This window comes from Siphateles boraxobius, unplaced genomic scaffold (genome assembly GCF_051911475.1).
Source record: "Siphateles boraxobius isolate OS27281-9 unplaced genomic scaffold, OSU_SipBor_1 25, whole genome shotgun sequence".
Classification (NCBI taxonomy): Eukaryota; Metazoa; Chordata; class Actinopteri; order Cypriniformes; family Leuciscidae; genus Siphateles; species Siphateles boraxobius.
In genome coordinates, this window is record NW_027508866.1 from 11,354,899 (window position 1) to 11,367,859 (window position 12,961).

Sequence of the window (12,961 nt, forward strand, 5' to 3'; positions counted from 1 at the left end):
CCATTTTACTGCCAACCAAACACACTTTTCTGAAGAGCATATTAAAGCATTTGGTATTTGTTTTGAGCCACATGACCCCACAAGATATTTGTCAGGAGTAAATTGTTTGTAGGCCTGAAAGACTCCTGTGTGTACTGAGCTCTGTTTCTCCTTTCCTCTGCAGTTCGACAAATACCCAACTAAAGTGGACCCCTTCTACAGACACAGCGTGAGTCCTTGTCATATTTTTGTAATTTGCTGTGGTGGCTTTTTTTCTTCTTGTTTAGTGTAGTGGTCATTGTCATTTTTATTTCTACTTCATTTAATTTCATCATACTTTATATTATGGGTGTTTTAAGCAATAGGGGTCACAGATTAGGGCTTTTTTAGGTACCACACGCAGCCATAGTTATATTTACAATAGGCCTCTCACGTGCCTTATACTTTTATTTTTTTTTTAAACGTTACTACATTCTAAATGTATTAAGGGCACACATTTTCATTAAAAAAATGTATTAAGCAGATTGGCTGCAGGATGCGTTTTTACTGAAATGCCTTGCTGGATACTGCAGGAATCGGGCTAGAGATAAAATGTGTTTTATTCTGCCTGTGTGTTCAACAGGTTAATGCAACTTTAATTTATTTGATCTCTGCCCTTCAATTACAGAGTCGCCATTTAGCAATGATTCATTTGTGACACCCACCCAAACACACACATTCTGCAGTAATTACATGCATTATGCAGTGCGTTGTGATAATAACAGTCATTGCTATCAGAGCAGGTTTAGAGAGTGACCCATTTTGTAAATTCATCTTGCTGTTAATTGAAATGTTGAATGTCACAACAGCCAAGGGTCAGAAGAAGGTTGTATCATTATATGGAGCAGAATAGGTGCTTTGTAGTCACTTTCTTTCATTTATTCATTTATAAAGAGAAAAACAAAGCAAAACATTGTTGTAAATTATTTTCACATGGTGCGTATTTTCTTGTTATGACGCTTTGTTATGCACTATGTAATGAAGAGGGATGAAGAAGCAGCTGATCTTGTGTAGTTGTTAGTTTGTACAGCGACCTGCAGGCTCTGGTCTCACTGTATAACTGTAAACAGCTGACACGATCAAACAAGAACCTCTTGAAGTAACTGTGTCTTATATCCTTTTTCTTTTCTCAGCTGTTCCACTCTTACCCCCCAGCGGTGTCTGGCATTCCTCCCGTCATCCCACCGACAGGGCCCTTCGGATCTCTGCAGGGAGCGTTCCAGCCCAAGGTATCACAATATTAAACGCTAAATGTCGGAATGTCAAGACAACTCCCAAAACTAACCTCCTGTGCTCTTCTGAGTGTACTCCTGCACACATGGAATGGATCTGGCTAAACATAAACAGATCTCAGACAGTCTGTTACTTCTTTATGTATAGGTATAGTATAAATAGAGAATCAATTTCATATGTTATTTTTAACGTGTACAGTAATGCTTGAGTAAGTGAGAGATGATACTGGAAGATTTCAGTATCTAGGGCCCTGTGAAATCCATTTTATTTTTTCCCAAATTCAGTTTTTTCCTTTTTAATTATAATTCATAGCGACAACAATTAATTAATTAAGAAATAACACTTCTAAGAAAAATTATTTTTATTTCCGAAATTCTGTGTTATGTATTTCAATTTTTCTGGCAATCAAATGAAGGAATAAAACAGTAATTTAATTTATCTTTTAATCATATGAAATTAAACTTTTATATTTAAAAAATAAAGTTTTAATAATAATTTATTATTTTTATTATTATTAGCGTTCGTATTATTATTACTTTGAGAAGTAGCTAAATTCTACTGTACAACAGTAATATATTTGTCACAATTTCTTCAAGTTAAACCAAACTTATTTTCGCTGGTTGCTGTGAAGACCTTGCGTGCTTCAGTGTGTGTGTATGTGGGGGGTGGGGGGGGTAATGAAACCGCACCATTCATTCTACGCAGAATATGCAGGATTCATGTTTAAATAATTTCTTTGCGATTTAATATTCACAGACACTAGTCTATATTGTGATTTGATTTAAAGTGTACTGACCTGCTTTTTATTTATTCATCAAAAATGTGACAACATCTGTGAAATTCTGCGTTATACAGTAAATTCCGTTTCTTTGACCTCATTCTGCGATTCCGTCTGCGTTTTCTTTATCGCGGAAATCATAAGGTCACTGAGATAAGGCCAATGATAAGCTGAGAATGCTTACTTTTTGTTTTTGTACACTATAGACCTCAAATCCTTTAGACGTGGCAGCCAGGCCTGGAGCCGTCCCACACACACTTCTTCAGAAAGACCCTCGGGTAAGCACTCCAAAGACAGTTTGCAACATACAAACTGTGGTGACTGTGGTTTTTAAACTAGTACTGGCAAACTAACCATCATATTTGTCAGTCATGTTAAACTGTTGTCCACATTGGTATGCAGGCAGTGATAGGAAGGGGAATACTCTAAATTCTGGCCTAATTATTCCACGAAATGCTTCATTAGAAAGGGAAATTTTAACATTTTAATTTGGTCAGTGATGAAGTGATGCTCGGATGCTAATTAAAAGCCCTGACTGACAGCTTTGTGTCCCTAATCTCTCTCACTTGCGCGCTTTTTCCCTTTCCTCTCTAGCTGACAGATCCGTTCCGGCCAGTTCTCAGGGTAAGACTGCTTTATCAGTTCAGTTTGTTTCCCCACAGGACTATGAAGGAAATAGAGTAAAAGCTCATTACAGTTTAATCCCACCTTACACTGAGCACCTGCCTTCCGCTCCACAGTCTCTTTAATTAGCTGTGTGCTGGGACTCAACGGTCTCATTTCAGAGTCTATAGGAGACACTATATGACTCCCTTATCTGAAAACACTTTGTAATGACATTTTGCTTAATTAATTTGCAGCCATGCCCAAAATATGGGAATAAGCAAAGAAACTTGAAATGAACATTTTAAGTTAAATTTCACTTTAAAAGTGCTCAACAGTATTACATAACATTGTAGAAAATCTTGTCAGATGTACGCGATATTCTGTTATAAAAGTGCTTAAAAGGTTTAGATTATTAAAATGAAACTAACATGAATATAGTCATGTCTAAACATGAAAACCTTTCTGTCTCCAAAGAAACCAGGAAAGTGGTGTGCTATGCATGTCCATATAGCCTGGCAAATTTACCATCACCAACAGAAAGTAAAGGTGAGATTTGCACACATAACCTGATTTCACTTTTACTGCACCCTCCGATCACTACATATGGAAAGAAATATTCTTTGTGGCTCTCTTCTTTCTCCTCCTGTTAACTCTGAACTACATAATACAATCTTAATTTTTGAGGTACTCTGAGAGGGGTATCACATTTGTTCTCTCTTGTACCTGGCCTTCTCCAGCAGCAGATGCAGGTTGACCCACACAAGCTGGACTTTGGCCTCAAACCAGAGTTCCTATGTCGACCCCCAGGTCCCACCCTTTTTGGAGCCATCCATCACCCTCATGACTTGGCAAGACCTGCATCGCTTTTCTCAGCAGCAGGTAAGTGGATTTTCCAAATCTTAGAGTTCAGAGAGATCACTCTCACTATACAGATTAAGTGCAGTGCTTCCAGTATTTTTCAGTGAGGAACCACTAATCTATGTTATTATTTTATCCTTAAAAGATTTGTAATTGTTTTAATCCCCATTTCTTAGTACTCTTTACATGCAGTATCCAACTGTACTACAAGCGAGTGAAGTAACAAAACTACAATCCTTCATTTAATTAAAGCAATCTATGCTTTGTTGAGAGCAGCTTTGTTGATGAGAACATTCTAATTTTATTATGTTGCTTGCATTGTGTTTGACTGTTTTTACACTCCTGTCAGGATGTATCATCAAAGAAGTTTTTGCCTGTTATTATGTAGCCAAGACCATTAGGCTTGCTTTAATAGTGGAATTAACTTCATAATGGTCTGTCTGTCTTTGTTTCAGGGTCCACGCATCCCTCAGCTGCACCTTTCGGACACCATCCACATCATCCTAGCAACTTTCTTACCCCAGCACCCCACTTAGGTAAGCTAACAAGAGTACACATGCACGTTCACACTCCTCCACTAGGTGTCACTGTGCAGTCAATTACTGGCTGAAATGTGTATTCTAAGGCAGGAATATTCCTGCTCCTGGAGGGCCAAAGTCCTGCAGAGTTTAGTTCCAACAATCCTCAACACTACCCTGAAAGCTTCTAATGATCCTGAAGACCTTGATAATTTGGTTCAGGTGTGTTTTATTAGGATTGGAGCTAAACTCTACAGGCTTGGACAACCCTGGACTAAGGGTTTCTGAACACTTCTTTGAAAGTCAGTGCATAGTGCTAAAACGTGTTGATATATCTGTTCATTTGTGAACTAAGGACTCGGTTAAAAGCTGGTTCATTGTGAAAAGTTAACATTCTATAGTGAAACAAGCTGTAGTTCATTGGTAAATCTCACAATCGTTTGTTCATTGACTGATTCTTTATTCCTGTTTTGATTGTCAGAGCCCTTCAGCAGACCGCCTTCATTTGGAGGTCTGGCCTCATTAAGCACTGCAGCTTTTGGTGGGCTGGGAAACCCAGCACTCAGTGAGTGTCAATTAGTCAAATTGTTTATTAGAAATTTCACCTTCAGTCAACTTTTTATCATTCAGATAGATCTCATTATTACACGGCTCTGTGGAATACTTGATTCTGATTGGTCAATCGCGTCATCCAGCGGTATGTTATCTCCCGATAACAACCGGAACAAAATGATAACACAGGCTCATCCGGGTAACTGAAGTCAGCGTTTTATGCTCGTTAGGAACGTTTTTCCTCGTGGAGTTATGCGTTTGGAGAGCTAATAAAATATTAAAACTCAAATCCATATTTTGTGTACAGTTATTTAATTGTCATCTTGTATCGCAGACTCACTCTCTCGTTTCATCCAAATGCAGCTGTTTTGCAATGTAATCCCGTTTTGCAAAAATTGTTTTGTACACTGTAATGGTTTATAAGATAACAAAAAGGTATGACTTTAACAGTAGAACCGCCAGGGGTCGTTGTATACCTAAAACCACCAGCGGGTAAAATTTACACATGCACATGACTTCTGTTTTGATATGGCTAAAAAAATTATATTATGTGACTGTATCATGCAACTGTCTTCACAAAGTAATGTCTAAAGTCATTAAATTATAGATTTTTTAGTCATCAATTATCTTTTTATCTTTTTGTACTGTTGTGTAATAAAAAATTCAGGAAATGGGCAGACTTCAACACAGTAGCGAACAATACATGATAAAAATTGCAAAACAAAAATGTATAAATACTCCAAAGTTTGAACATTTATGAGTAGGCTAAATGTCTTCATTTTAACGTGTGTTGTGTGACTTTTTACAGTAAGCTTACACGTTGCTCAAACACAGCATGAAAATAAAGGCATTATATAGGTACATTTTACCTGCTGGCGGTTTTAGGTATAAATGTCCCGTTTTTAATCTGGTTTTATCATTTACAATCCCCTGTTGTTAAAAATTGTTTAAACAATTTTATCAAAAGTCAATGACTATGAGACTTGGATATTTTATTTAAAATCTACAATTGAAAAACAGCCATGGGTTAATTTTACCCCGTGGCGGTTGTAGTGTTAAAACCACTTAATCTCAAATAAATATCTCTTGTCCCCATGATTATTTATGTGGTGAAATACCATGTAATAAGTGGTATGAATGTACCGTATCCCTTAAATGTCCATCTAGTTTGAACTTGCCGCTTGCTAGCAACTGCTGTCTTCGCAGAAGCTTTTCGTTTGCGTTTAAAGAGCTAATAAAATATTTCGACTCAGATCAATATTTCATGTCTAATTATTTACTTATGTGGCAAGTAGCCATGTAATAAACTGGATTATGTACATCCAGCCAGTTGTTATCGCAGTGTAAACCCCTTCCTGATCACCCTGTCAGGGTTTATTCTGCAATAACAACGGATGTGCATTATCCCTTACTTAAAGGCAGGGTAGGTAATTTGTTTCTAAAACACCTTTTGCCAAATTTGTTTAAACTGTCTTTATATACCAATACATATTTAAAATGTAAGTACTCTGAAAAGGAGTTTATAGAAATAGAGTGTCTGTAGTCCTCTCAGGGCTGCAATAAACACAGCTCATTATTCCATTCAGACCGAGTGCTCTGATTGACTGGGCGACTGTCACTCTCCCTCGTTGCTATGGCTACCAGCCCTGCTACAACAGGAGCTGCCCACATGCGCGCACTCAGTTGACTCGCTCATTTCGGAAGAGGAGAGGTGCGTACCAACCGCAAGCCACAAAGTCTCACTATTATGGCAGAGAAAGAGCAGTCAAAATTCACAGTACCGCCTGTACCTGCATCTACAGTGAACACAGGCAAACAAGGCAAAAATTCCCTCCTTTTCCATAATGAGCGAGTCAACCGAGTGCGCGCATGTGGGCAGCTCCTGTTGCAGCAGGGCTGGTAGCCATAGCAGCGAGGGAGAGTGACAGTCGCCCAGTCAATCAGAGCACTCGGTCTGAATGGAATAATGAGCTGTGTTTATTGCAGCCCTGAGAGGACTACAGACACTCTATTTGTATAAACTCCTTTTCAGAGTACTTACATTTTAGATATGTATTGGTATATAAAGACAGTTTAAACAAATTTGGCAAAAAGTGTGTTAGAAACAAATTACCTACCCTGCCTTTAACAACTAATTGTAGGTTAAAAGGACATTACAACTGTTATTATCTGATATCAAAAATTCAAAGATTACTATTTGCATGAAATAGAGATTAACATAATTTAAATTTCACCATGTTGTATTTCCATCTCCCAGCACCCAACTCTGTATTTGGTCACAAAGATGCACCCAGTGCACAACAGCACTTCAGTGGACCCCACGAGCCATGGAACAGACTCCACCGCACTCCGCCATCCTTTCCCACCCCACCTCCCTGGCTCAAACCAGGAGACTCAGAACGCAGCGCATCAGTCAGCTCACATGAGAGAGAACGAGAAAGGGACAGGGAAAGAGAACGTGACCTGGACAAGAGGGATTCATCAGTTAACAAGGACGATAAAGAACGGTGTGTAGAGCTGTGTGAATATTAACATAAGAATCACATGATGTTATTAGTCAAAGCTAGGAAGTGTTTTTCTTTATGTATGTATTATTATCAGCTGGTCATTATTGCAGAATAAACATAGAAGGTGATTGGAGGTCTTGTGTCAGCCTGAAGAGAGGTTTATTGTAGATTAATGAACAGCAGACTGTTGATTATCCAAACAATAATGGTCCATTTCACCTCTAGGGAACCTGTTGAGAAGAGGCACCAGAATCACCAATCCCCGATTCCTGTTAACCCTCTCACTCTGTTGGGTCACACTCGGTCATCTGAGCCCTCCCGGAACCACATCTCTTCCAGCGAGCCTCGGGACAAGGACAAGCCCAAAGATCGTGAGAGAGAACGAGAGCACTCAGACTGGAAAGACTCACACACAGATGAGCACAAGGGGAAGGAGAATCACCACAGTGACAAGGACATTTCCGTCATCCACGATGGCAGAGTTTCTGAAGACAAGCCGGCCAATCGGGTTACAGCGTCACCCTACATGCGGCCAGGAGGTGTAGATCGGGTGAACGGCGGGTTGACTCGAGATGTTCTGGAGAAGAAGGCTGAGATCTCCTATGAGAAGAAAAACAGTGAGGTGAAGGTGAAAGAAGAGAGGAAAGAGGAACAGGACTGTCCCACGGAAAGAACACCAGAACAAAGATCCACGTCACAAGCACCTCCTCCTCCCGTTGCTCTCCACCCTCCATCTTCAATGCCGGTACCCATGGGCATGGCCAGCATGCATCCCATAAACAGTATCAGTAGTCTGGAGAGGACTCGTATGGTGGCCCCCTTTATGGGGATCAGTCCCATCCCAGGGGCAGAGAGGTTTCCCTATCCCGCCTTTCATTGGGATCCCATGAGGGACCCTTACCGGGGCCTCGACATCCACCGGAGAGATCCATTAGCTCGGGATCTGCTACTACGGAATGACCCTCTGCACCGGTTAGCAGCGCCACGGCTGTATGATGCAGAGCGCTCATACCGAGACCGTGAGCCTCATGACTTTAACCGAGACCACCCTCACGGACTGACCTTGGAACAGCGGCGGGAACAAGAGCGGGCACACCTAGAAGAGAGGGAACGTCTGCACATGCTCCGAGAGGACTATGAGCAGGGCCGTCTGCACCCCATGCATCACCCCGCTTTAGATGGACATCTCCCACACCCTGGTCTCATGGCCCCCGGACTTCCCAGCATGCACTACCCCCGTGTTAGCCCCTCCTCTGCTGTGGCCGCTGCCGCCCAGAACGGAATCCTCAACAAACCCCCCCCCACCGCATCACTCAGTGCCCCACCCCCTCTTATCCCAACAATGGGAGCACGTTCCACGTCTCCCAGACGGACTACCCCACTTGGCACTGACATTAGAGACAGACCCCCTTCACACACACACAAAGACATCGAGGCGCGGTGAGACCCCCTGATGGACTATAATGGAACTCAAAAGCAAGCACTTGAGGCTGTATTATATCGGTGTATATATCGGATTGTGCATTACTGATTTTTGTGTGTTGCGTTTTTGTTTTTGTACAAAAGACTGAGATTTTTTCATGCTCTTTTATCCTGTTAGCTCCTGCGTTGATGTGTATACTTAAACATATACAGTACACTGATCTTGAGCAAGTGGACAAATGTTTGATCTCCATCATGGAAAAGATGATTTTGGAATGTACAGGTACCTCAATACATTGACAAAAGGCAAAACTATGTAGATATGTGCAAAGTCTGTTTTTCTCCCCTTGAGGGAAAAAAATGTAAGGTACAAATATGCAAATGGGTGTTATGAAAGCTTTACTTTGAAATGCTGTACATAGTGGGCAGTGATCAAAAGGAGAGTGAGTACACAGGCTCTGGTTTTAGTTTAATGCTGCATATTAATGGTTTTGAAGGATCATATTGTCCAAGAGACCACATCCCTTCTTTCAACTATGCAACTCATGCGTGGGCTCTCTCTGAGGACTCCCAGTCTCTACTGAACCCTCACATTCTCCTTTCAAAGCAACAGTACATGCTTACACATGACTTACAAGATTGTTCCTAGTAGGGGATTTTCAGCAATGAGTATTACTCACACTGAAGCTCAATCTGACAAGCATATTCCCTAATTCTTGATCCAAAAACAAGCTTTTGTTTGTCAAGATAGAAAGAAGAATAAATAATAATAAAAATCTGTGTTGACAATCCTTACAAATACACAAATGTTTCAGGAACCTAACAAAACCTAAATTAGCTGAATTACCTCTAAATCTGAAGACTGTGCAAACATGACAACACAACCCTTCATGTCACGACATATTTGAGTACAGAAAGCAGAACAATTCCCTATTGGTCTAACTGTGTATTAAAATATTATGTATCTACACAATGATAAAGTGAGTTGTAAGCTATGGAAGTTTGTTTTTAATGAGCAGAGATATATTTTAGTAGTCCATGGGAGGGATAGTTGTGCGCTTTTAAACTCTGTGAAATTCAGATGTTGTGCAGTGCTTTTTTTTCTCCTTTTTTTAATTTTCTCTACTTTTTTGTTTTCTTAAAATCAAACAATAAAATGTCCACTGAAGCAGTAGTGGGTAGTCGATACGTATTGCAAAGAGATTGTAAGAAATTTTTTGCTGTTTATCATGTACGTAAAAAAAGTCCTTTCTAGATCATGTACAAAAAAAGGGTGAGGCGACAGCATGCTCCTCAGTTAAACTTGTGTTATGTAAATTGTGCCATGTTATTAAAAAATGTGAACTAATTTTGTCCTAAAGTTTCTGTTTCTCAATATTTCCCATCATAAAAAGTGCACATACATGTAAGGTTGAGATTTAAGAACTGTTATACTTCTAATCAATACACCTAAGCCAAATCTGAAAGCATCATTTAGAGCAAGCACTAGTATTACTGTTGCTTATGTTTATGATTAGTGGTATATAAGTGCTTTTACTTTTCTGAACCAACTGATTGGCTGCTCAAGTAGCTACTTTTGCCTGGAGAATAAAATGGGTGCATTTGGCTACCTACCAACACATAAGGAAACTACTAATCTGCGCTGCTCTTGGTAGATGGAAATTTATGGAAATGATCCGGCTGCGTCTGTGTTCTTTCATTTGCGTGTTGTCAGTAGATCACAAGTAGAACTTTACACTCCCATCGGTGCTTTTTTGGAATAATTTGCCCTGTTCAGTAAATCTGGCCCTATCTATATCCAGACCTGAGTGTGTGTTTCTCAAGTTTTTATGGACATTTCATGTACTCTTTAACAACTGTAAATTATCAAATTAAAACATAAACAATAGTATTGAAATTTTAAAGTTGTACTATAAAATAAAATATTTTTTATTAAATAGGCCTACTCAATTTGTCTCATCAAACTTTTGATTATTATTAATAATGTCAATTGTTTTCTAATTTTGGTGAATCTTGAGATAGATTATACTAGATGGGTCCTGGGGCCTCATTTATAAAACTGTGCGTAGGATCCTCACTAAAAGTGTACGTGCGCCAGAAAGCTAAAAATGGCTTATGCAAAAAAATATTCAGACTTATAAAACCGTGCGTACGCCAGAACCTGCGCAGAATTCACTTTATAAATCCCAGTTAGCGGAAGATTGTGCGCACATGCGTCTCCTCCCCGAAACAACCATATATGGAGCTTACAACGCCTAGTTTTACTATGCATATCCTCATCTGCATATCATTTGCATATGATTATTCATCCACGTGATAACATGTTTAACGGTACAAGACATTAGGAAAATATGAAATGCGGCTGTGCTGTCACATTAGTTACATTAATAAAAACTAGTAGCCTATCCTTGCCTTGTTTTTGAATAAATAAATCAAATAGTATAGAATACATTTCGAGAAAGTTTTTCTTAATCTTTTCCACTGGCCAAAGAGTATTTTTAATTGATTTATGTTTTTAATGGAAACAAATAGACCTTGTTGTGCATTATTTGCACAAAACCATTTTCTCAGACAATCTGCTATTATCATGATAAGCAATTATCTCTTTAGTTAAAAAATTAAAACAGCATGGAAGAGGAAAAGTGTTCGAAAGCATTGCATCCACAACAAATATTTCTTTTTATTGAATATAAAAAATGTTGTAACCTCTCAGTAATGATTTCATGTAATTTAAGTGTTTAACTACATTAATCAGAATGGCATATTTAATCCAAATCGTTACAACAGAAGTCAAACTAAGTTTAAATCATTTTTTTATTTATTTAAACTGTTATTGTGAACATGAACTGTATTTATGATTAGGACTTATAATGAAGATTTACGGTTTTAGATGCGTTATGCTATGCGTCAGTAAGTTTCACTAAACAGCCAAACGCGCTCGCTGGCGCGGACATTTAAGAAGGGATGGATGTTTGCTTCATGTGATAGGCTTGGTTTGTGAAATTATATTTGATTTATCTTTCTGTATATGTATAATTTTCTTTAGATTTTCTGTCTAAAAGAGAACAAAAAGACATTTAACTCCAGCTCACCATCGGTGTCGCCAAACTGCTCCATCTCCAAAATGTTCGTACGCATGGGTAAGAGTTTGCGTGCAAGTGCGCAAATTTTCCCGTCAAGTTTGTTTTTATAAATCACAACTTGTGCGTCGGAAGTGGCGTACGCCTCTTTCAGGGACAGTTTTGTGTGTACGCAATGGTTACAAATGAGGACCCTGGAATGGAAAAGTTTAGGAAATAAAATCGTTCAAAACCTAAATCAGAGCCTTGAATCAAATATTCAAGTTGGTCGCTCAGAACGGCTCGTGAGGACAAGCTGCAGGTCTCATATAAAATGTTGAAAGATTGTGATTATCAGAAAGCTGTTAAGGCTGCTAAGTCTAAATATCTGAGGTCATTGGTGCACTCTAAAAAAAAACAATGGGTTAAAAACAACCCAATGGCTGGGTAAATATAGAACAGAACACATGTTGGGTTCATTTTACCCAGCAAATTGGGTATTTAACCCAGTATAATTTGTTGATTCATTTTTACTATAATACTAGCATTTTGTTTTTTACTTCATACATGAATTAATGTTTACGGATTAACTTAAATCCTCTAAGCTTTTTTTTTTATATACTCCACACAACCACCGGTTTGCATGATAATTCCTTTATTTTCAATCATATTTTACAGGGCTCTCAAGTGTCACGCATTGAGTGTGACAGTCACTCATTTCGCACTCCTGCCACACATTGTATTTCTCATGTGTAAAAACTATTTAGCCTATAATATATTTAATTATAAGTATAATACAATTTATTATATTTACTATGAAACCGGCAGGAATCAAGCGTGTCTCCCCTGGAGTTCTTAGAAGAGCCTGCCACTTACCAGTCAATCAAAAAAAAGAAAGAATGTCACTCTTGCTGCCTGTCTTTAAAACTTGATAGCACGCACGGAACTGTGGGCAAAATAAATAAATAAATACTTCTCTGTATAGTTAAACATCCTATTAGTACTGTATGTGGTGTATTTTATCTATAACATGTTAAAAACAGTAACATTATAAGTAAGCCTGATGATAACTATTTAAAAAGTTAAGTGTGTTGCGTCACGTGGTTTGTGTTTTCATTGGTCAATGCAACATCAAACTAGCACTATACTCACAACCGCGCAACATCATAGAATGTCTCTGAATAGATTCACGCCCACTTTTAGGGGAAATAAACTAGACTTCCCATAGACTTCAATACAAAATAGCATCACAAAACTAAGTCCGTAGACAGCCGATAGGCGTGAATAACTTAAGAAATCACTAAGATTAAACATGGCAAGTAATTATATGTCCACCCTGCCTACCATATGCATGTGTTTTTATTTTTAATGCTGTTCACCGTCTGCCTCACAGACATGAGAAATAAATAG

At 38.8% G+C, this 12,961-nt stretch overlaps 1 protein-coding gene across 17 annotated transcripts in view; it reads left to right on the plus strand.

The window, feature by feature from the left end:
- Positions 1-9,840, plus strand: part of auts2a (activator of transcription and developmental regulator AUTS2 a) — a 365,030-nt gene extending 355,190 nt beyond the window's left edge. For 10 of the 17 annotated variants that reach the window (XM_077242564.1, XM_077242572.1, XM_077242566.1 and 7 more), the window contains 10 exons: positions 164-208; positions 1,152-1,247; positions 2,236-2,307; positions 2,624-2,653; positions 3,110-3,181; positions 3,373-3,514; positions 3,949-4,029; positions 4,493-4,576; positions 6,821-7,070; positions 7,296-9,840. In XM_077242564.1, the coding sequence (XP_077098679.1) occupies positions 164-208; positions 1,152-1,247; positions 2,236-2,307; positions 2,624-2,653; positions 3,110-3,181; positions 3,373-3,514; positions 3,949-4,029; positions 4,493-4,576; positions 6,821-7,070; positions 7,296-8,514 (2,091 nt within the window). In that variant the 3' untranslated portion in view covers positions 8,515-9,840. The remainder of the gene's footprint in view (positions 1-163; positions 209-1,151; positions 1,248-2,235; positions 2,308-2,623; positions 2,654-3,109; positions 3,182-3,372; positions 3,515-3,948; positions 4,030-4,492; positions 4,577-6,820; positions 7,071-7,295) is intronic. The other 7 variants (XM_077242568.1, XM_077242574.1, XM_077242570.1 and 4 more) reach the window with 2 other exon arrangements.
- The last annotated feature ends 3,121 nt before the right edge of the window (positions 9,841-12,961 follow it).